The 23,687-nt window shown below is 42.7% G+C and overlaps 1 protein-coding gene across 6 annotated transcripts in view; it reads right to left on the bottom strand.

Moving 5' to 3' along the window:
* PDE1C (phosphodiesterase 1C) overlaps positions 1 to 23,687 on the bottom strand; it is a 518,371-nt gene that overhangs the window by 5,678 nt on the left and 489,006 nt on the right. For 3 of the 6 annotated variants that reach the window (XM_075125631.1, XM_048839022.2, XM_048839026.2), the window contains one exon: positions 12,642 to 12,707. The exons of 1 other annotated variant lie outside the window; for it this stretch is intronic. In XM_075125631.1, the coding sequence (XP_074981732.1) occupies positions 12,642 to 12,707 (66 nt within the window). Of the gene's footprint in view, positions 1 to 9,797; positions 10,073 to 11,276; positions 11,361 to 12,641; positions 12,708 to 15,554; positions 23,173 to 23,687 lie in introns of those variants that run through there. 2 more of the 6 variants (XM_075125634.1, XM_075125635.1) reach the window with 2 other exon arrangements.

Here is a 23,687-nt window from a genome sequence, read left to right as displayed (position 1 = left end):
CCGCTTGCAGATCATTCCAAACAAAAAGGAACTAAATTTATCAAATTGTTTGCTGTGACCAGTTTGCCCAGATCTAATATGCATGTTCTATTTTCAGCATCACAGTCAGGGACTGGGATAAGTCACCACCTTTTACCTGGTTTTCAGTGGAATAGGGCTAAGAGTTCTGATACTTATCTATGTTCTCAAACCAGCAGTCATGAGTAGTGTATTGTGCAACTTTTCACCTACTTGCTTCTAAGTTTTTGGTACAAACCTAAAACTTCGGCCAGATTCGCCTAAGAGTGACTGAGTTTTGAGCAAACCCGGGGTAGAGGCTTTAGGGATACCTGGACAGTGTCTCAGGCAAATTTATAGTAAACCAGGTTTAGGGTGGAAACCATGTGAAAAAATAAAGGGGGAAATGTTGTTCATCTGAGCCACCTCCTGCCAAACCCACTCAACTTCAGATAGTTCTAGTAAAGAGGAATAGACTGAGCCACAAACTCTAGCAGAAGTTAGAGTGGGGAGATCACAGGATACTTATACAAACCACTCCTTATGAGTATCAATCATACCTAACCCTGTGCTAAATATGAGAGCTACAGGAGGGGTGATGTACAAACCTTGAGTCTGGTGTTTGCCATAGTTATTTCATTCATAAGTGAATCAACAAAATGGAGGAGAGTCCATTACTGCCACAAGTGCAGACTTTGGGCCGAGGCCTGAGAAGTGCTGAGCACCCATTACTCTCTGAGACGTGCCTCTTGCAGGATCACCGCCTTATCCAGCTAGAAGATTTCACTTTGGAAGAATTCCTATCAAAGCCATATATATAAATCTGCATATTTTCCAGAATGCTAGATGGTAAAACCTTTGCTGAAATTTTATGGAAGTGACGAGAGTGCCTATATTTTAAAATTGGATATTCAGAGTAATGTATAACGTGGACGAAGCATGGGGGAAGTACAGGGGGCAGGGAAATCTGACTCTCCATGAACTGGGAAGGTTTATTTCCACTGTGATATGTCATCGTGCCACATTAGCATAATACCATGTGAACTGGAGATTCAAACCAGGATAAGGGCATGATTCACACACTTATTTTAACCCCTTAACTTAACTTAACTATTTTAACCCCTTAACTTATTTATGTAACCCCTTGTAGGCTGTCTATTGAGATGCATGATATAAATGATATAAAGCAGTACAGAATGAACCAGCCAAAAATAATACAGAGTAAAAAAAAAAAATCTGACACAAGAATAAAACCAACAGCCATCAAGCAAACCTCCCTGTTCTCAGAGAAATCAACTCTAACTAGAACGTAAAAGGTCAACAGATACAAATCATGTCAGGGGCAAAAAGCTGTCAAAACAAGGACTACTGAAATAAACAAGAATTGCCCAATTTCCTAAAGATGGCCAGTGAGAGAATCCAGTGGTGAGCCTCTTGAAGCGGTTTACACAACTAAAAACTCTTGACTAGGAAAGACTTCTCCTCCCATATTCGCAAAAAGAAAAGGAGTACATGGCCCCACAGTATGCCAACATTTTTATGGCTGATTTAGAACAACGCTTCCTCAGCTCTCGTCCCCTAAAGCCCCTACTCTACTTGCGCTATATTGATGACATCTTCATCATCTGGACCCATGGAAAAGAAGCCCTTGAGGAATTCCACCATGATTTCAACAATTTCCATCCCACCACCAACCTCAGCCTGGTCCAGTCCACACAAGAGATCCACTTCCTGGACACTACAGTGCTAATAAACAATGGCCACATAAACACCACCCTATACCGGAAACCTACTGACCGCTATTCCTACCTGCATGCCTCCAGCTTTCACCCTGACCACACCACACGATCCATCGTCTACAGCCAAGCTCTGCGATACAACCGCATTTGCTCCAACCCCTCAGACAGAGACAAACACCTACAAGATCTCTGTCAAGCTTTCTTACAACTACAATACCCACCTGCAGAAGTAAAGAAACAGATTGATAGAGCCAGAAGAGTTCCCAGAAGTTACCTACTACAGGACAGGCCTAACAAAGAAAATAACAGAACGCCACTAGCAGTCACCTTCAGCCCCCAACTAAAACCCCTCCAATGCATTATTAAGGATCTACAACCTATCCTAAAGGATGACCCAACACTCTCACAAGTCTTGGGAGACAGGCCAGTCCTTGCCTACAGACAGTCCCGCAACCTGAAGCAAATACTCACCAACAACCACATACCACACAACAGAACCACTAACCCAGGAACTTATCCTTGCAACAAAGCCCGTTGCCAATTGTGCCCACATATCTATTCAGGGGACACCATCACAGGGCCTAATAACATCAGCCACACTATCAGAGGCTCGTTCACCTGCACATCCACCAATGTGATATATGCCATCATGTGCCAGCAATGCCCCTCTGCCATGTACATTGGTCAAACTGGACAGTCTCTACGTAAAAGAATAAATGGACACAAATCAGATGTCAAGAATTATAACATTCATAAACCAGTCGGAGAACACTTCAATCTCTCTGGTCACGCAATCACAGACATGAAGGTCGCTATCTTAAAACAAAAAAACTTCAAATCCAGACTCCAGCGAGAAACTGCTGAATTGGAATTCATTTGCAAATTGGATACTATTAATTTAGGCTTAAATAGAGACTGGGAGTGGCTAAGTCATTATGCAAGGTAGCCTGTTTCCTCTTGTTTTTTCCTACCCCCCCCCACCCCCAGATATTCTGGTTTAACTTGGATTTAAACTTGGAGAGTGGTCAGTTTAGATGAGCTATTACCAGCAGGAGAGTGAGTTTGTGTGTGTATGGGGGTTGGGGGGAAGTGAGAAAACCTGGATCTATGCAGGAAATAGCCCGACTTGATTATGTAAAGAGTTGTCACTTTGGATGGGCTAGCACCAGCAGGAGAGTGAATTTGTGTGGGGGGGTGGAGGGTGAGAAAACCTGGATTTGTGCTGGAAATGGCCCACCTGTTGATCACTTTAGATAAGCTATTACCAGCAGGACAGTGGGGTGGGAGGAGGTATTGTTTCATATTCTCTGTGTGTATATAAAGTCTGCTGCAGTTTCCACGGTACACATCTGATGAAGTGAGCTGTGGCTCACGAAAGCTCATGCTCAAATAAATTGGTTAGTCTCTAAGGTGCCACAAGTACTCCTTTTCTTTTTGCGAATACAGACTAACACGGCTGTTCCTCTGAATCCTCCCATATTGAATCAGGGAACTTAGGGCCAGATCCAAAGTCCCTTAAAGACAGTGGGAGTCTTCCCATTGAATTCAATGGCCATTGCATCAGACCCTTAGAGCAAACCAGCTCTGACACCAGTTAGTAATTGACAAGCAAGGACACACAACAAGAGGCATTCATTCAAGTACATAGGGCCTGATCCTGTGATGTACTGAGCACTTTCATGTCCCACTGAATTGAGGGCTCTTTCCACCATGCATGAGGGGGCCCTTAAACTGTATTGCATGGTGCACTGGCAGCCAGTGTAGATGGCAGAAGGAAGCGTGTAAGCCAGCCAACTCCTATTATAAAGAACAAGGCAGAAGCCGCATTCCACATTGGAGCCTTTGCATCAGCTTCAAAGGAGGCCTAATTAGAAGCACACAACAGTGACTTTATCTGGATACAGCATAAATGGATGACCATGGTGAGCAAAACAGGGAGAGTATCCAGCTAAGGCAGAGAGGGCAATCATGCCTCTTGATCCTTTTACTGACATAGGCCTGCAAGTAAAAAGAGCAGGTAAGGTTTCCCTCCACAAGCTCTAATGGCGTTTTCTACTCCTTAACTAAACAGTCATGCACAAACTGGCAACAAGCTCTTCAGAACACTTCCCCTTTTCCACAAATATGACTTCACTCCTGCCTGGTTGAGCTTTACCCACCTGTGTGTCATCTAAATAAAAGTGAAGACATTTCTAAGTACTTTGCATGCCCATTTGACAAAGCGTGGTTTTGACAGCGAATGTTTTGTAAGCCCTGATGTGATCAAGGATCAAGTAGGCAGGATTAGATTCTCTCCTCGGTACATGTGTGTAAGTCTTACTGGCATTCAACAAGACAAAAATATTGTGCATTGATGGTAATTGTGTGACGTGAAAGTGATGATTTAAAATACCACAATAGACATGGGAAATGAGTCCTTATAGAAAATAATATAGTCAACATCAGGTGCTCAGATCCAGTGTTGATGGGTTTGATATAAGAACAGAATACAACAGTTTAATTAAAGCATTCACTGCTAGATAATTGATCGTGGACATTCTGCATCTCAGCTTGAAATCTAGAAATGCAATACTGAATTTGCAAATGCAAATGCAAGGTGAATTGTTGTACATCTTGATGGTATAAATCTGCATAGCTCCATTGACTTCCATGAAACTACACCGATTTACACCCGCTTAGGATCTGGCCTGCTTCAAAGAAAAGGACGCTATTACTAACAGCATGGTACTAAAGTTAGATGTAGTCACTTGTAATACTTCAAAATACTAAATATTATAACCACCAAAGCTCCTGAAAATGTTTGAAAATGAGCTGTTGGTGTTACAGAGTAATCCAGTCCCATAAGGAAAAAAGTCTTAGCTTCCAGTGGGACTGTTAAAATGACCTGGAGCAAATGTAACTGATCAACTGGGTGTTGACAGGTTGTATTCGTTTTAAAAGACTGAATGAATGTAAAGCCACTGCTGCTGCAGCAGCTGACTCAATAGCCCACGTTTACGACAGGAATTTCTGTTGTAACAGCAGTTTGGATTTTCACAGAAATACAGCAGGATCTTAAAGACCTGATTTCAGAGATGCTGAAAAATCTGAAATTGAAATTAGTGGGTTCAGAATCCCTGAAAATCAGACTCTTAATGTACTTAGTGTAAAAAAACAAACCCCCCACCCCCCTTTTGTGAGACACGCAGCCTCCCACAGACAGAATCCTCCCTACAGTTCAGCTTTGGATGGGCACTGGGTTATCACACTTCCATTTGAATGCACTTTCTCTTTTTATTGTTGTTATTTATAATGAGGCAAACACAGCCCAACATCTCTGCTGACATGGAGGTTCCCTGGCAGTGGCACTAGTGTGGTTCCTCTCTGGGGACAGGGTGAGACTGGAGTTACAAGATGTCCAGCTCCAGGACGGCACCATATACAACAGCGGAAAGGAGGCCCATGGGCTGGAGAAGGAGTGAAAATCGGAAGCTGCATGGCTCCTTACCTTGCGATGGGGTACACTGGTGTCACAGGATGCCTTTGGGCTGAAATAGCCCGTGCAGCACAGATGCAGAGCTGGATTTCATTCTTGACAAAAGTACTTTTTACAGATAATCAGCACACAATATGATACAACATACACGCTGTGCCTTTCAGAGGGGCCAGCGCAGTGGGAACATTTCTCCCTGGCGATGCCATCCCTGAGTGAACCATCCATGGCACATACACTTCCAGCATCCAGGAATCCCGCAATGAAGGAGAAGCTCTTCAGCCAGCCCCCATGTTTATGTGATAACTTTCATCTTCAACTGCTATGCAGAATAGGCAAACAGAGCTCTAGTAAGTGGGCTTTATGAAGGATGCAAGAATCTCACCTTCTGTGAGCAGTATCAGGTTATATAATTTCAAAGGTACATAAAATGAACTAAACACAGACTATGTTCCATAAGTATAAGCCTTCATTAGTCCATTTTCATGGATGACTACTTGGGAAAGTTACAGATGCCATCATTTTCTAAGCTGGTATTTAGCTGTTACATGAAGTGAGAGCGTTCAGCAGCTTTTCTCTTACTTTCTCTTCCTTTGCCACTGAACGGATCTCACGCAGTAATTAGAGCAGCACCTCAAGGACAGTGGAGGAGGAGAATCAAGATTGTTCATTCATTAAGAATATTGAAACGCTCAAGAAATGTCCCATGCTGGGGGAGGGGAGAGGAATTAGTCTCCAAGTAGTTTTAAAAACATCTATGTGTTTGTACAAAACCCTTCAGTAGAAAAACTCACATGAGGGAAAGAGAAAAATAGCACCTCCCAAAACAGCATGAGGACTGCGCTGGGGTCACCAGTTCATCCAGGATTCAAACTGCTGTGGGCCTCAGTTGCTAGGTATGAGATTCCTGTATACAGCTCACTGGCTAATGTGTTACATTGCTCTCTATGCTCAGTCATGTGCTAGCAGTTTGAGAGCTTGGCTCTTTAGCTCATGCTGTGGTGAGAGAGGCTTTCAGCTCTGGAGGTCACCAGTTCAACCACTGGTGCATCAGCCACGAGGGTGGATATCACACATGCACCCCCCCAGGACCAATATGTCCCCACACAGGGTGTGTGCACCCCTGGCCGTATCCCAAAATACACAATTTGAGGTGTTGGGTGCTACTAGCTGCTATCACCGTCTTTCTGCATTCAACAGAGGGGTTTTGGCTGCCAGCTGAACAGAGCAGCTTCCAGGGAATGGTCCTTGAGTCTTCTCCTCTTCTCAGAAAAGTAGCCACAATTTGGCCCACTATTTGTAAAGTGGAAATTGGCAAAACTGGTTGGAAAATATATTTTTGTTTCCAAGCCTCTGAAAATGTATAACAGCAATGAACCCAAGAAATACAACTGGTAATTTATTAACCGTATCTCTTTCTTTCCCTTGTGTGTCTATCTATCCTGCCATCCATTTCTAAGGTTCTTACAATCTATGGGACGAAGGCCCAGATTTTAACAATTATTTAGTGGATGCAATGCTCAACTGATCTAGGAACGTACGTTTCTTTTTGAAAAGACCTAAGCCTAAATACCTTTAAAAATCTGGGCCTGAGAATCAAAAGTTATAGCTAAGCTACAAAATCAAAAAACCCCAAAGCATAAAACTTCATTTCCTCTTCGGTGCAGGAAAACTGAGGGGAAAAAATAACATTGACAAGTCATTCTTCCTACTAGAAAGTTACACAGAATAATCACCAACCTGCGCTCCTACCTTTACCCTGAAGGTGAGTTCTGTAATACATCAAATGCTTAAAGGAGTTTTCTCCACCTCTATAGCAACATGAATTCATTAGAGTCAATTAACAATGATTTTTCTTCTGCCTAGGTTTTGCCTCTATCCTAACAAAGATCTTTTTAAAATCTACAGTCCTGGAGAAGATATGAAATATGTGAAAGTTTGTTTGGGAAGGATTGTAGGGAGGAGGGGGAAAGAGTCAACCTTAAAATGCCAGTAGTTCTAGCCATGAAGCAGAAGAAATGTCCCTTTGACAAAGGGATGTTGTACTCAAATAATAGACACCTAATTATTACCATTATTATGCTGCTGCAATATACAGCACTGTATGCAAGGTTAGATATTGTTGACCTCTCCTGGGAAGCTCACAAACTAAGTCACATCAATAGAAGTGAAAATACAACCTTTGGGTTCTACCAGTGGACTTCTGCTTCCTGGCTATTTAAATTGTAAACTCCCTAGGGCATGAACAATATCATTCTCTGTGCATAGAACAGATGTGGGCACACAGTTGCTGTGACGGGGCGCCTGCCCCCAAGAAGGTTAAAGCCAGCCTAGCGAAGCTGGGCGGCAGGCAGCCAAAGGAGTGGCTGCAGGGGAAACAGTCAATTAGGGCGGCAGCTGGACCAGCCAATCAGGGCCCAGCCGGCCCATATAAAAGGAAGCTGAAGACGAGAGCAAGCTGGTTTGTTGCAGGGAACCCGAGGGAGAAGACTGGCTTCCAAGAGGGCTACAGAGAGACCAGCACCTGGGGAAGGGCAGGTGCTAGCAGGGACTGGGGGAGCTAGGGAGAGCTCCTGACGGGCTGCCAGGACTCACAGGCTTGAGGCCCTGGGAAGAGGACAAAGGAGCTGGAGGCAGGAGTAGAAGGAACTGAGGCTGCAGGGAAATGGCCTGGGAATAGACAGTCAGCTGGAAGGAAGAGGCAGCAGGAAGCTTCTGTTTGCAGGGTTCCTAGGCCGGGAGTAGTGGGTGGACCTTCCCTCCTCTCTCCCCCCACCCCGCCCCGCCACTAACCGCTGAAGGTGCAGCCCAGCTGTGGACTGCTAAGCCGCTGTGAGGGGTGGCTGGACTCTTATTGGAGGAGTCTCCTGGAAGGGGGAGAAACTGGATGGTGACACGGCTGGAGGGCTATACCACGAAGCAGATGCCGAGAGAAAGGAGCCTTAATGGGTCTGCAGGTGGAGATGAGGACAGGAGAGCCACCACCATCTGAGGGCATGCCTACTGGGACTAATTCCCAAAACGCCCAACAGCAGGTGCCAGTGTGGCGAGTGACCCCATGACAGATGCTTAGGAAAAAACACAACTAACTACAGCTTCCCATTGTTTTTCAGTAGACTGTATGTAATGTCTAAGGGAGTCTGTGGATTTCTTCAAGTGAATAGAAACGTTTCTATATAGGCCAGTAAAGAGCGTATCTTGTCCTCTCTATTTTATCTTTTAGATGGTAAGGTCTTCAGAACAGACTGTCTTCATGCTGGATATTATCCAGCCCAGAGTAGATTGCTGGCACTTAAAAAGGAATGATAATAAAGCCACCTTTTTTATTTTGGTGTCTCTTTTGTTGCTGGACAACTGACCCAAACCTTTGCCCAAAATTTCAAAAGTTCAAAGGATCCAGTTAACTTCTTTATTTGTAAGTTATTTTTCATTTTCACTCACCTTTGCATTTCTGGTTCTGGCTCAGACCAAAGGCATAAATCCAATCATTCCACAAGGAAGACTGGAAGTAGCATAAAAACAGCATGGCTAGAAGCAGGAAATACGGGAAATCTAGCAAGAGAGGCCATTTTTGTAAGACCCAAAGTGGGGCAGATAGATCCAATAAGTTTTGGCTAGTAATCCAGAGTGTTTATCTGGACTGACTATCCAGACTGTTCAAAATTCACCCATAACTTTGTTAGTATAGATTTGCATACAATGTGCTGTACACCTGCAGAATGCTGGGAATAGAATCTGTAAGGAACTTCGGCATCCTTCCAAGTGAGAGGTGCTGCAGTATACATAGCTTTGTAATTTAAGGTTTTAGTTTCTGAGAACTACCACCTTTAAATTTCTGAGTCTTCTCTTTGCTGAAATCAGCTGACATGGTGTGTGGGATTTTGAAAAGCAGTCAGCATTCGTGACACTCTACTCCTACTGAAGTCAATGAAAGATTTATCAGAAAGAGGTCAGCTCTGAGCATTACTGACAAACACACCCTTCAAATTTAATTCACATGCATCCTGCCACAGAGGAGATGCATATACTGTGCTCTCTCATGGAGACTTTACATTTGTTCTTTCTTGCTTTGCTGTTTTCCCTTAATCTGCAATAAAATCGTTTGAAATGAAAGTGGATAGTTGCTCTTTGTGTATGGAAAAGAAAAGAAAAGTGGTGACTGTGAGAACTGTACAATGACAAAGCTCAGAGAAAGTGAGGAGTTCTCCTGGTTAAATAAAACAAACAACAAAACTAAAGTTCTCCAGCAGAGAACACGATGCATGTATGTGGAAATAGGGGTGTCCCCTCCTGCTTCTTCATGGAGCACAGCTGCTTCCAACAAAGAGCAGATGCCTTGAAACTTAATGGTGCAGTACATAAATAGCAAATCAGAATTGTCACAAAGCTATATGCCCCACAGGGCTACATAAATATTACACTTAACTTTTCCCACCAATATATCACAAGTTTGTGGGTATGAATAACTGATTCATGCCCTGTACAAAACTATAAACATTTCTATGTGAACTCCACAATGGAGTGTACAACGGTACATTATTATACATGCACATTCAGAAAATCTATTAAGTCAATGCCAAAACATACACTGATGTGGGAAAGCTTTAATAAAGAGAGAGAAAACACAGGCAGTTATTTAAGTGCCGCTCAGAAGGCTTCTTTGTACAATCCATTATGAGATTATCAATACACAATGTGACAGAGCAAAGACTGAATAGGCACCAGGTTTACAGTGTATGGATCAGCTAAACTACAGTAAGACAGTCTGACGTGTTCTCCTGCTGCAAGATACATAGATAGAGCCATCGCTGCCCTCACTCCTAAAGGGGGATGTTCAGGATTGCTGGTGTTCAAGTCAGGTGACCTAACCATAGTGAAAACAATGGAAATGTTAATTAGGCAGTACACTCAAAGTAACAGCCTGAAAATCTGCTCCATTAGCACTGCGGGTGTGGGGGGTAAGGGGGGTGCACAGGGGGATGGACAGCTGCTGCAATACGCACATTTTTGCTGCTATGTATACTTCCTTTATGTATCAACAGTATAAGCAGGGGTGAAAGTAAGGCAGTATGAGCCGGTACGGCATACCGGTAAAATGTGGCTGCCGGTACTGGCCCCTACCGCCTTACTTTAAGGACCTTGCCCCCCTCAGGCTGCCGACAGCGGGTGGGGGGAGGGGAGGGAAGGAGCAGCTGCCCTGGGGCCAGCAATTTAAAAGGGCCCAAGGCTCCGGCCGCTGCTGCTATAGCAGCAGCTGGAGCCCCGGGCCCTTTAAATCGCTGCTGAAGCTCCGGGCGGCATGGGCCAGGCAGAGTGGAAGGGCTGGCTGGGGATGCTGACCTCCAGTCCCACCCCTTCTGCCAGAGGCCCCGCCCCTTCTGGGGTGGCTGGAGCCAGCCCCTGTACTGGTAAGTTTTCAATTTTATTTTCACCCCTGAGTATAAGTCACAAATACAGCAGTATGTGCTATAGTAGAAGTATATTAACATATTCCCTCAAGTATTTATGTATTTGAATTCTACCACTTCTGTTTAAAATAGCTCTTTTCATAGCTCTCAAAGCATTGACCTCGAGTAAGCATTATTATCTCCAATTGTCTTTGAGTAAGCATTATCCCCCATTGTACAGAGGGGGAAACTGAGGCACAGAGTGGTGAAGTGACTTGCCCGAGGTCACCCAGAGAATTGATAGCAGAGAAGGAAACAGAATTTATATCTTGTGTAACGCTCTCCAGAGCCTGATTCTGTGGACCGTGCTCCCTCCTCTTTTTAACTACTTTAGTTACCTACATTTAGAGAGCAAATATTATATGCAAGTAGGCAGGCAATACCTATTATGTGCAAGTGCTCACTAGCTGATTACAGCAACAAAAGTCATGGACAACATGGCTGAAAATCAGTCTGTAAACACTGCTTGTTAAAACAAGTGTATCATCAGGGGAATGGTGCAACAGTGCAAACAACAAGCAATCTAGGACCAAATTCCTCCTCTGCTGTCCATAAAAGTTTAACTTATACATTAACCACCCTTTTAAAAAAATTAATTAATTAATTAATTAAATGACATGCCTTTCCAAAAAAAGTCTCCAAATTTTGGGGCTAGTTGGTTTTTATGATGATAGTAATCTTCAAGGCAGTCCTATCCAAAGTCACCTGAAAGAGGAGCATACATATAACAATGTCAATATAAATGTACACACATTTTTCAAAAAAGAATCGCAACCTGTGCACGGGTGTTAAAGAAATGGGAGCAGGCAAAATCTACAGCTAATGCTACAATGCCTATTAACTACTTCAGCCAATAATGAGGCATTCAATACATTAAGACAATGATTGTATGGTGTCTACTGTACCGTACCTTCTATTTAGGAATCACTTCAGGCAACGTACGTGACAAAGGTCTTCAGAGGAGTGGTGTGACCAGTTTCTTATGTTTTACTTTCAGTGATGGTCCATATTTGTTAGAGGTCACAGTTGCGCATGGGGCTTCAAAGCGTGTGCTGCTTCATCTGAGAAAATTAACATTTTCCAGTCTCTCTCCATCGTGTTACTGAGGTACAGTGATCTGTACAGCTTACACTGGGTGGTACCTCGAAAAAAAGTCATCTGACTGGGCTGCTATTTTAACAGGTGAAATTATGTCATGCCACGGCCAGCATGAAGATGTCAGTCACACAGTGATGTACTATTGCATATTGATGTCCATATGCAGAGCTGTATTGCATCTTGAATACCTCCATTTCCACCCCAGGTAGGCCTCAAAAAATGAACGTCATCACTAATTCTTCAATGCCTTTCCAAATCAGACGTGAACGGCTTTCCTTGGCCTCTCTTTTTTTTTTTTTTTTTTTTTGGAGCCATGCTCCAGGTGATTCAATATGAATTTACCTGTGCACTCATCCAATGTCGTCCAAAGGTGTATGTGCTTACTACCCCACCATGCTGAGTCATTCTGAGTCACCATTTCATATTGTTTTCCCTTATTGCCCTCCTTCCTTCTGTGTGAAATTGTGAGACACAGAGATAAAGGGCCTGTGGAAGATGGTATCTTGAACATATCAAAGACAGCAGGGACTTGGGGGGAGAGAGAACTGAAAAACAGCTGCCCTGTGATTCACCGAACAAATGTATGACTTCTCTTCTACTCCTCTATGTGGGTGACAAGAACGAAGCCCGTTTTTCTTACCACATTCAGCTGACTAAAATAATTTGTGCAAAGCAATCCACAAAACAAACTATTTTTTTAAGTTCACACATGGTCCATTCAATCGAAATCTCAGGACAGAAGTGAATTTTTGAGTTAAGTCCTACCCACTAGGGTCACAGTTAATTCTTGGAGGAATTACCATTTGAAAAGACAAAAACCCTCCTGATTACCTATTTGTGTGGCTATGCATGATACAAACACATTTGGGCATGGAGGTACCTACTGACCTGGCAACGTAAGGCGGCTTGTCATGGAACCTGTGCCTGGTGCCTCATTTGAATGTCGCTTTGAACCTTTAAAAAGAAAGAATTGTCACAGAAGCGATGAGCGAGCTGCAGGCCTGCCTTTGCGCAAATGCTTTTTATACTACCACCTCCACTCGATACTGTCAGCTTCTTTCTGTCATGTCTTCTCAGCTGGTCCTTGGCAGCTTTAGTAATGTGGGGGGAGCTAACTTCCTTACAAAACCAGGCTACTTTCCTTTGTTTGAGCAGCCTTCTTTGGCTCTTTTGATCTTAGAGGAGCCAACAGCGAACACCTCTTCACGTGCTTCTGTTCAACTTTTTTGGCAGGACATGGGGGGGGGGAGGGAGGGGAGATAAATGATTTTTGTTGATGGCATCCTCCTCTGTATTTTTGACCTGTTTTTGAATAGTCATTCCATTATACATTTATTCCAAAGAAGGGAATCTAAAATATTGCAAGTGGAGATCAGCCCCCAAAACACCCGGAAACTTTGTATTTGGATCTGAACTTCACAGCTGGCCTCTATAATGGGTCAGCCAAAGGCCTGGACGACAATAGGTACTGAAACTTGTGGGCTGGCTTCCTCTCTACCTGAAGGAGTTTAGGCAAAGTGCTGAGAGTCTGATAAAAGCAACAGACAACCAGAATTTAACAAGATCAATTGATACCTATTGTGCCCTCATGAAAATCAATAAAAATGACCATGTGCTTGAGAGACATGTTGACCTTATTAAAAATAAGAAAAGAAAAGCCCCACAACCTCTTAGTGGACAGTCATGAACCGTATATCCTCCATTAAGGAGAAATGGCGGAAGTCTCTCTCCAGCACTGATGATCACAAGTCTCATTGTATTAAAAAGAGAAAGGCTGACAAGATCTTTAGAAAGGGGACTAAAAGAAAGAAAAAAAAAGGTAGCCACATTCTCAGAGCAAGCCTCTGCCCCTTACTCGTGTCACAAATAGTCCTGGTGACTACATGTGGATAACATTTAACAGCAGTAAGGGTATCAGAACCTGGCCCACGGTGAGTAAATGTAGTTGTATTCATAGCTGGAGTTTATGGATGTGTAAGCACGATATGAACAGAGGAGTCCAGTGCGTGGAGATTGGCACTGGATTTCCAGGTGGAGTGAAAAGGGTTGGTTTTAAGCTAAAAAGCTTTAAACGGCTCGGGGCCTGCCTGTCTGAGCGATTGCTTCTTTCCCAGTACAGCATTGAGGCAACTGTGGTCAACGGACACAGCTGAGCTTGATTGCTTTCGTAGACAGTGAACTACTCGCAGTGCTTTCTCTGTGAGAGCCCCTTGACTTTGGCATTCATACCCCATTGGTCTGAAAGAGCCTGATTTTGAAGACTTTCAAGATATATTTCAAAATTCTTTCTTTAAGCAGGCTTTTGAGAGTAGCCGGTCATTATGTGGGGGTGTGACATTTTGGTGGGTTCTGCTGTGCTGTTTCTTTAGAGACTGTAATTTAAATAATCTGTCAAAACAGATTAAACCCTTGGAATAGGTGTTTTATGTGTTCAAACTTAAATAAACAAAATGTGCATATGTAATGCTATGATGTGGTCTAACATTGTAACAAGGGGATCTCACAAAAGTTTCCCCTTAATCTTCAATAAACCTCATGAACAAGGGATTTATCTGCTTGCTGAGAGGGGAGTGAATTACTGTGAAATCTATTCATTTACATTCCCATTTAAACATAAGGCGTGTGTAACTAAGGTTGTCAACTTTCTAATCGCACAAAACCGAACATACTTGCCCCACCCGCTGCCCTGCTTGCTCCTTCTCCAAGTCCCCACCCCCACTCACTCCATCCCCCCTCCTTCTGTCACTTATGCTCCCCACCCTCACTCACTTTCACTGGGTTGGGGCAAGGGGTTGGGATGCAGTGAGAGCTCGGCTCAGAGTGCGTGCTCTGGGGTGGTGCCAGAAATGAGGGGTTCAGGAGGGGTTTAGGAGGGAGGGTGGGGACAGCGCGCAAACTCCACGTGGCCGCCCCTGCACCTAGGAGCCAGAGCAGGCAGGGAGCCTGCCTTAGCCCCGCTGCGCTGCTGACTTGCCTTTTAGCGACCCCAACCAGCAGTGCTGACTGGAGCCACCAGGGTCCCTTTTTGACCAGGCATTCCGGTAAAAAACAGGACACCTGGCAACCCTACATATAATCGAGGATGAAGACGGCATTTGGATGTCACTCAGTGAACAGAATTGTTATTTGAAACAAAAGGTTTTGTTATTGGAAGACAGACATGAGTAGAGACAAACTGGCAGGTAGGTGTGTTTGGAAACCTGGGATCTAAATCTGGATTTCCCCTAAGCCTGCTTTTTGGTTTAAGCCCCGTCATAAAAATCTGGCTCTAGAATATGATCCAAATGTCCCAAAAATGTGTAATAATCCAGAGTTCAGGCCCATCTCTCACATAGTATATATAAAATAGATAAACTCACACTAAATACATGCACATACAAATATATAGTTCTGACCTTTAGACACAAAATATTGTTTAAATGCAGAGAAAGACACCCCCCCCCACACACACACACACTTCTGACAGTGTTGCCTGGTGGAATGGGATGGGTTTAGCTGTCAAGAAGTCCTAAATTCTAATCCCAAATCCAACACCAACTCACGTATGCGGCCTTGGGCAAATTACCTCTACATTCTGTCTGTTTCCCTAGCTGTAAAATGGGGCCTGTACCACCTACCCATCTTTTTCATAGGGGTTCTGATGAGTAATTAATGTCCAGATAGTGCTTTCAACATGAAAAGTATAACACCAGTGTTGAGTTTTGTTATTCTGCAAAGAGACAGTGCAGAGCTCCATGTGTGCGGCAGATATAAAAAGTGACTGAACAAACCAACCCTTCCCCCATTCAAATTCAAATGAAGTGGAGACCTCATTGACTTTATTTGGTAATAGGATGGACATACATGTACTCATTTACAGAAAAACTGGAATGCTGGAAAAGTGTTTTATACATTTAGAGACTACAAGCCTCTTCTTTCAAATAGGGAGCTTAACAAAAAATGCAAAACTGAAAGGAATTGTGCCCATGTAATGGTAAGTGTTCTCAACTCTGCTGAGAAGAATTTAAAACAATATTTATTGTAAAGTCTGAACAAAGCAAAGAGGGTTTTCTCCAACAAACTTGTGTTTAACTGTTGCTTTAAAATGGATTTTGATTTGTTTTCTAATTGCTTGATGCAAAACACATATAGCAACCTGACTCCTGCCTGCCTGAAAAAGGCTCTGGATTACAGGTGTATACTACTTATATTACTTCCGTTCAACAAGACATCTCCATTATAATTTCTGCTAATATAAAGATAGTCTAAAGTGTATGTTCAGCTTTATATATAGGACTCCCTGCACAACGTCAGCTGAGAAAAGATTATGAAATGAATCCTTGCATTTTGGTTAATTTCCACATTCCCCCCCCCAAAAAAAACAGGTTGAACGTTCTCTAGATTCATCAGGACCCATTGCTACAAATGTAATGTGAGAGCAATGAAATATAGTCTTACATGTAAACTGGTAACTTACAGACTTCCTTCCTGCAGAAGGTAGTCAGTGTACTACTTTGTGCGTCTGCTGTAACTTCCTACTGATCTAAGCTTCTTCACAAGTAGCATCATAGAAAGAAAGACTGATTTTTTCCTTATTATTTAAATCCATTGTGGAGAAAGCAATGCCCACCACACTGAAGGAGGGCACCACTACCATTATATATGGGGGCTTCAGATTGAATCACCCGGCATTTAGCATGCTGTATATATGTTCTCATTTACACTTTAATGCCAGTTCCCAATGGGGATGCTAGTGGAACTGAACAGAGCTTGTGTGCAACTTCCATCAGTTTCAGTGCAACCGATGACATGTTTGGGCCCAATGTGTTGTTTTATTTTTTTTTTTGCTCGAAGCTGATGTTGCAAATGCAATGGCTTTTGTCTACGGAGGGGGAAAAGGGAAGAGCGAGAAATCTTAATGAGAGAATCTGGGCCTGCAGACAACCAGAAGTTCTGGTAAAACCCAATCAGAACCCTACAAATAAAAATAGCAAATATTTAAAAAAAGTGTATATAAAATTGTATAAAAATATCATCCAAGCCAGAAGAAAAGGAAAATGGTCACTCTGCCACTAGGATTTATCACTGCCCAACACCTATGGCCATAATTGATTGTTTTATATATGCACTCCTACAATCACCCAGCAAAGATGACGAGATTATATATACACATCCTCCTACCACAGGATGGCTTCTAGAACCGGGCAAAGATGAGTACACAACAGGCCTTATATACGCACGCTAATGAAATAAAAGGAATACAAAGTGCCAACAGTGTATTGTGGAGCCTGTACGTGTGTACTGTCATGTGTTTGTGTACTTGTATGTGAGACAGAGGATGAAGTGTCACAGTTCTGCTTTGTTGCCAGTGAGAAATCTCACACTATATTTGCTGTGAGAAAAAGAAAAAAACAACATGCAGGGAAGGAGGAGTAAAAAATCTGAGAAACCAGAAACAAAAGTGCCTGCTTTGCTGTTTTAATGGCAAATAACGTGATCAAATGATTTGCTTATAGCTTGGACCACAGTGATCAGAGATGGAAAAGACCTAATCACCACACCTCCCTACCTGCGAGAGCAGCATAATCATCCCCTGAGAGAAGATGTTTCAGATATTAAATTGACACTGCACTTGATCTGAGCCCATGGTGGGGAATATTAATTGAAATAAATGGACAAAGTATCACTGACTTCACTGGGAGCAGGATTGGAGCCTTAGAAGTCTGAAAGTAAAGTATGCTTTTCCTATCAAGTTCTCTCATTTGGGCCCCCTCTCCCACGCTTCATTATTCAAAAATCTCACATGCACAGCTGAAGACTGGTATTGGGTATGCAGATGGAAAATAGAGGGCTATTGTTTTGTGTTTGCTTATTTGATGATGAAGTGGTGGATAAAAATAAAATAAATAAATGGACCTGACACTCCTGTTGTTCAGACATTGGTGATAATCAGGAGAAACACCACTGAAGTCGTAGGAGTTACACCAGTATGAAACTCATGCAAGTGTGATGAGAACAGGGCCAAATAATTAGATATTTAGGGAAACTCCATGAAGATGCACTGATTTTCCCCAGTTGAGGCTATGGCCCTTAGCCGGGAAGGAACTTTCTCATTCAGTTTCTATCAATGAGCTAAAATTTAAAGTCTTTGCAAATGATTTTCATGCAACTTTCTTCATACAGAATTTGACCATGATCAACTGTACGCACAAATAATAAAACCTACCCATTCCAAACCTCATTTGCACACAAGCTGAGCACAAACAAGCTTTGCATGTGTAAATTCTAGTGTTTGTATGTTCAGGTGGCCTTTTTCAAAAATTGCATGTCAGTTTTTTTCCTCACAAGCACAGAAGAGGCTGCACTGAGACCCCTTTGAAAATTCACTCCCAGCTACAAATCAATGGGTATTGAAAACAGAACAATTAAAAATCATGTCTTGGGTTTCCCCTGCTACAGGACAGAACAGCACTAGCACCTAAACGTAAACGTAAACTGATGCCTCTTTATTTAAAGAGACAGTGTTGAAATTGTGACTAGTCTAAAATATTTTAAAATCTGAAATTGCAAGAGGTTTTACGCACCAAGCCCCGGAGCCAGGCATCTCGGTTTCTCTTGCGACTGTGGATAACGTCATTAACACCAAAAGGCATTATTTATAAGGAAAAAGCAGAAAAACCGGAGCTCACGTCCTTAATGAAAAGCAGATCATGTTTAAAGCAGTTCATGTTTAAAGCTGGTCAAGTAGTGGATATAAGCATTCGACCATGTGCTTTTAAATGCTGCACCAAAATTGTTTGTTTTGACAGCTGACCCTGCCTACTCCGAATTATCTGTGCACATTGTCAGAGACAGGTCCAGTTTCCTCATCAACTAAATCATGGCTTGAGAACAGAATTGGGAACATTTACACTTTAAAAAAAAAAAAAGTAAGTAAATTGTGACTTGAAAATAAAATCTGCTGACGTTCCTCAAGGGGCAGCTCGGGCCTTTGGTAGGCAGAAGCGCACGCAATTATGTGGACGGGGTTATGCCGGTTTGCTGAAGACCCAGTCCCTTCGAAAAGTCTACATATGGACAAGCTAGCAGGGGCCCCCAAGGAAATCTCTCCCTACTTATCGGATGTAAGCTGCCTAGATTTGCTTTCACAGCTTCAGAGACAGTTTTTGGTCTGGTCATCCAGCAAGGTGGTACTCTGTGAGAGATCTGACCAGCACTCTCATCTGAAAGGTTGAAGTGGGTCATTTTAGTGCACAGGTTGACTTCCAAATCCAGGTCTCAAGCCGTAACCTCCCCATCCATCCCCCATGGTTGTGCTTACATGCATGTGACTCCCACAGATGTGACTCACGCCTGCAGCACGGGCCTCGTATTTTCAATATTTGTAGCTTCGTCTTTGTCTCTTTTAACAGACAAGCAGAAATAAGGCATCTACAGCTTTGTTTCCCTCACACAAAGGGAGAAGCTGAATGGAAGATAACGAATTAAGAACAGATATTTATCATCATGTTTTACCCACTGAGGACATGTATTTAATTGAACTGAATTGTGTAAAGAGCCATTCATTCAGTTTCATGCACTCACAGACAACTTTTGTGAAACAGAATAGGAGACAGTTCTGCAAATTTGTTATATAAGCACACCGTAACGGCTCTCTAGTTCCCCTGGGAGATGTTTAGAGACATCATTTCTTGGTTCTCAAAGTGCTAGTACAACACTATTAAGCACTTCAGGGAGATGGTTAATTTGAGAGATACCATCAAGTGTACAGGAACGCCTCACTTAACGTTGTCGTTATGTTCCTGAAAAATGCGACTTTAAGCGAAACAATGTCAAGCGAATCCAATTTCCCCATAAGAAGTCATGCAAATGAGGGGGTTAGGTTCCAGGGAAATTTTTTTCACCAGACAAAAGACTATTTTTATATATATATACACACACACACTTATACACATACCTATGCATATATATACACACACACACTAGCTATAAGTTTTAAACAAACAATTTAATACTGGTACACAGTGATGATGATTGTGAAGCTTGGTTGAGGTGGAGGAGTCAGAGGGTGGGATATTTCCCAGGGAATGCCTTAATGCTAAATGATGAACTAGCAATTGGCTGAGCCCAATTAACTCAAGGGTTAACTCTCACTCTACAAGGCAGCAGGAAAGGAGGGAGGGCAGACAGAGACACACCCTGTGTGTATGTGTGTTTGAGAGTCAGAGATACACATTTCCCCTTTAAGTATGAAGAATGGGGTCAGAAGTACACTGCCTTGTTAATTAGATCAGCAAGCCGAGATCTGACTGCAGCTCCCTCTGTCTGTCCCCCCCCTGCTCTATAGAAGATGGGGAAAGTGGGATGCAGGAGCAGCGGGGAGGGGGACACCCTGACATTAGCCCCCCTCTTCTCCCCCGCCCCCAGCAAGCAGGAGTCTTGGGCAGCAGCTCGAAGGCAGAGGGCAGGAGCAGCAGACAGCAGTGGTGGGAGGGACAACTGAACTGCTGGCAATTGGTAGCCTGCTGAGCAGCTGCTGCACAGGGAACTTAGGGGAGCGGGGAGCTGCCGGTCCACCCTGGTTCCAGCCACCCACCAGCTAGCTGCAACGGGTTGCTCTTCCTGCAAGCAGTGGACAAAGCTGGCAGCTGCCAAAAGATGTTAGAAGGGAGCATTGCACAACTTCAAATGAGCATGTTCCCTAATTGATCAGCAACGTAACAACGTTAACTGGGACGACGACTTTAAGTGAGGAGTTCCTGTAGTAGGTTAGGACCTGAACCTGCAAAGAGAACCACAGGGGTAGATTCTTCCATCTACAGCACTCTTTGCAGTCTTTCAACATCTACACTTCAGGGTTTTTTGTTGTTTTTTAAAAAAGGCCCTGGAGTCACCTAGAAGTGATTTAATGACTTTTTTAAAATGTCAAAAATATTTTTAAATGTTAACATACTGCTGCTCTATATTAGTAGAATTATAAGGCCAGAAGGGACCATTAGAACATCTGTTCTGACCTCCTGTTTATCACAGGCCATTCGGTTTCACCCAGTTATCTGTACATTGAGCCCAATAACTGGTATATGACTAAAGCATCTCTTTCAGAAAGGCATCCAGTTTTCATCTCAAGAAATGGAGAATCCATCACTTCCCTGGGTAGTTTGTCACTCTCACCATTAAACCTCCAGCCTGAAGTTGCGCTAAAGTGCTCTTGCGTGAGAACCAAGAAATGACTGACCGTAGTTTTGTTTCACTGTCCAAACAGAGTGTGTTGTCAAAAATACAAAGAGCTGAAGATCAATTTTATTTTTAAAATTATTTCAGTTTTAATAGTCTAAAGAATTTCTAGTCACTGTAAACTAGGTAGGGATAATTTTTTTTTAAAATATGTGCTGGCTCAGACCGTATTCAAGTTAAACCCCAGTGGGAGTAAGGACTGGGTCAGCAATGCAGTATTATTTATATCTTGTCAATGTCCCAGGAAAGACCAAGACACCGATCCACAAAAGGTATTTAGGCTGCTAACGTCCATTGATTTTAATGAAAGTTAGGAGCTTTAGTACCTTTGTGTATCTGGGCCTACAGGCCAAATTCTACAGGTCCTATGTGTGTGGAACTTCCATTGAAGCTGATGGGGGTTCTGGGTGTGGAGCAGTTACAGAAGCAGTTCTAAGGAATTAGAATATTGTGTGTTCCTTTACTTTCTTTAAAGGAACCAATATAGAGAAGACAGCTGGAGAATTTACAATATACTGTATGCTAACAGCAGTTACTTTTATATTTCTCCCAAGGGAAAATATTTTACTAAGCACGAGATGGACCCCAACTAAATCCCTATATCTGAACAAACTCAAAGGTTGGTGTTTGAAGTAAAAACTCAGATGGGAATCTGAATTTTGCGGAGTGGGTTGAACCAAAATCCTGGATACAAACATTCCTGAGCTATGGGGTGTTCATGTTCAAAATCTGAACATGGATTAGCCCCACTGCTGCTAGCGGCAGGTGAGGCCAATACAGGTATGGCAATATTTCCTACTGCCATCTTAAACATGCTCATCCCTGTTCATATGCATTTTGAACAGGAGCTGTGGGTCTTTTATCTAATATAGGCTGGTGGTAGAACAAAGTTTTGTGCTTTGAACATGGAAATGGAATACAGATGGGTTTATTTTCCTCCTGAGACCAGTGTTTTCCACATTCTCTAAAGTAGCATGAAAGGAGTTTAACTCATAGTAAAATATGCATGTGAACAGGGCAAAACTATACACTGACTAAAACAATGAAAAAACAACTCTATGTGTGTGTGTTTGTATGTTGAATTTCACATGGACAGGTGAAATCAAGTTATATTGAACTGGATCCATCTTGGGGCCCTAATCCAGGACAGCATTTAAGCACATGTTTAATGCTTTCATGAACAGCAACACTTTCCTGAATCAGGGCCTGAGTTAGTTTTGAACATGTCACCTTTAAAGTTTATGGGCCTACTTCACTCCAGTGGTGTATCCTTTTCCAACTATATTTTTCTTTTCCTTTGACCCATCCATTCAATCATTGATTAAAGAAATGTCACACTAAGATGAAAGGAGGAATTGATCCATCTGACTTCCTAATGCCTGCCTTCTCTCAGTACTTCTAGGTCATGTAAACAGTGGTTACAGGTATCTAAGAAACAGATGTGAGAAACAGATCATTAATTGTAATGACTAGTTATGGAAGACAAAACAAAGAGTACATTCCTCAGAGTTTTAGTGGGCAACAGCCCTGAGCAAACACCCTATTTGTGAGTCACTACTAAAACAAAATAAGGAAAGTACACAAAATAAATTGAAGATTAAATGAATTTGCCCACAGGATAAATAAAAAAATCCATCATCATAGAGTGCTGGAAAAGCTGTGTAACAGTACTAAGTCCTAGTGAGAAGTTTATGAATTTAACAGTTCACCACCTTCATGAACAAAATCCTGTGAATTGATGCTAAAACTGGTATCAAATTCTCTGCCTAGCAGATGGAAACAATAGTACAAAAGCAGAGTAATTTGAAGCCCCTTTCCACACATTCCAATTTTCTGTTTCACCACCCTAGCGTGTCTTTCACAAGCTAGGGCTTTAGCCTAGGGAAGCAATGGCTTCTGAGGAGAATCCTCATTTATTTGCTTTGCCTGTCCAGAAAGTGGAATTTTGTTAACAAAAAACCCCAGAGAATTTTAAAAAAGAAACTACACACACACTGGGAAAAAAGTGAACACACACACCCAAACCCCAGAGTCATTAACTGTGAAGTAGCCAGTGGGAGGAGGATTGTTTTGAAAGCTGTGTAACGCCTTCCCCAGAAACTGGTCTTTGCGGAAGGAGGAGGAGGAGAGGAATGAAGAAGCTCAGCTAAAATGATGAAAAATTTGCAGTCTCTTTTTTAATATATTTTTTTTTACTCTTCTGTATCTGGAAAAAAAAGAAAAAGAAACGTGTCAATGCTGCCTTTTCCCCCAAGTGTCAAAGGAGTGGGAAAGCTGGGAAAGGAGGGGGAAAAAAAGGTATCAGTTTAGACATGCTCATTCCTGCCAAATATCATGGCTTTGTTTGATCTCACAAAGACCATAAAATGCTCAATAGCTAAACCCTCTTGTGCACTTGGTTTGAAAGTAACTCTTTCCTACACAGACCCAATTGTCTTCCCGCCTTAGCCAATGGAAATTTAAACACTGATTTTAGTGGGATCAGCTCAAGAGCTTGGCATGTTTTGACAGGCAGGTTGTATTAGTCTTTGGTACAGGGCACGCAACCACCCTTGCTTCCCAGCCTTTCAGCATCTCTTTGACACTAAAAATGGGCAACCCTGTACTTGTATTTTGGGTAAAGAAAAGCACACTCCAAACGAAAAAACAGATCCTCTCTTCTAAATGGCTCCGTCACAAAGAAACAATGTCTAGTGGTAAGGCAGCTCAGTGCACAACCAC

Source organism: Caretta caretta, chromosome 2 (assembly GCF_965140235.1).
Source record: "Caretta caretta isolate rCarCar2 chromosome 2, rCarCar1.hap1, whole genome shotgun sequence".
In the NCBI taxonomy this organism is placed as follows: Eukaryota; Metazoa; Chordata; order Testudines; family Cheloniidae; genus Caretta; species Caretta caretta.
Note: the sequence above shows the minus strand (reverse complement) of the source record. Positions and strands in the feature narration are given on the sequence as shown.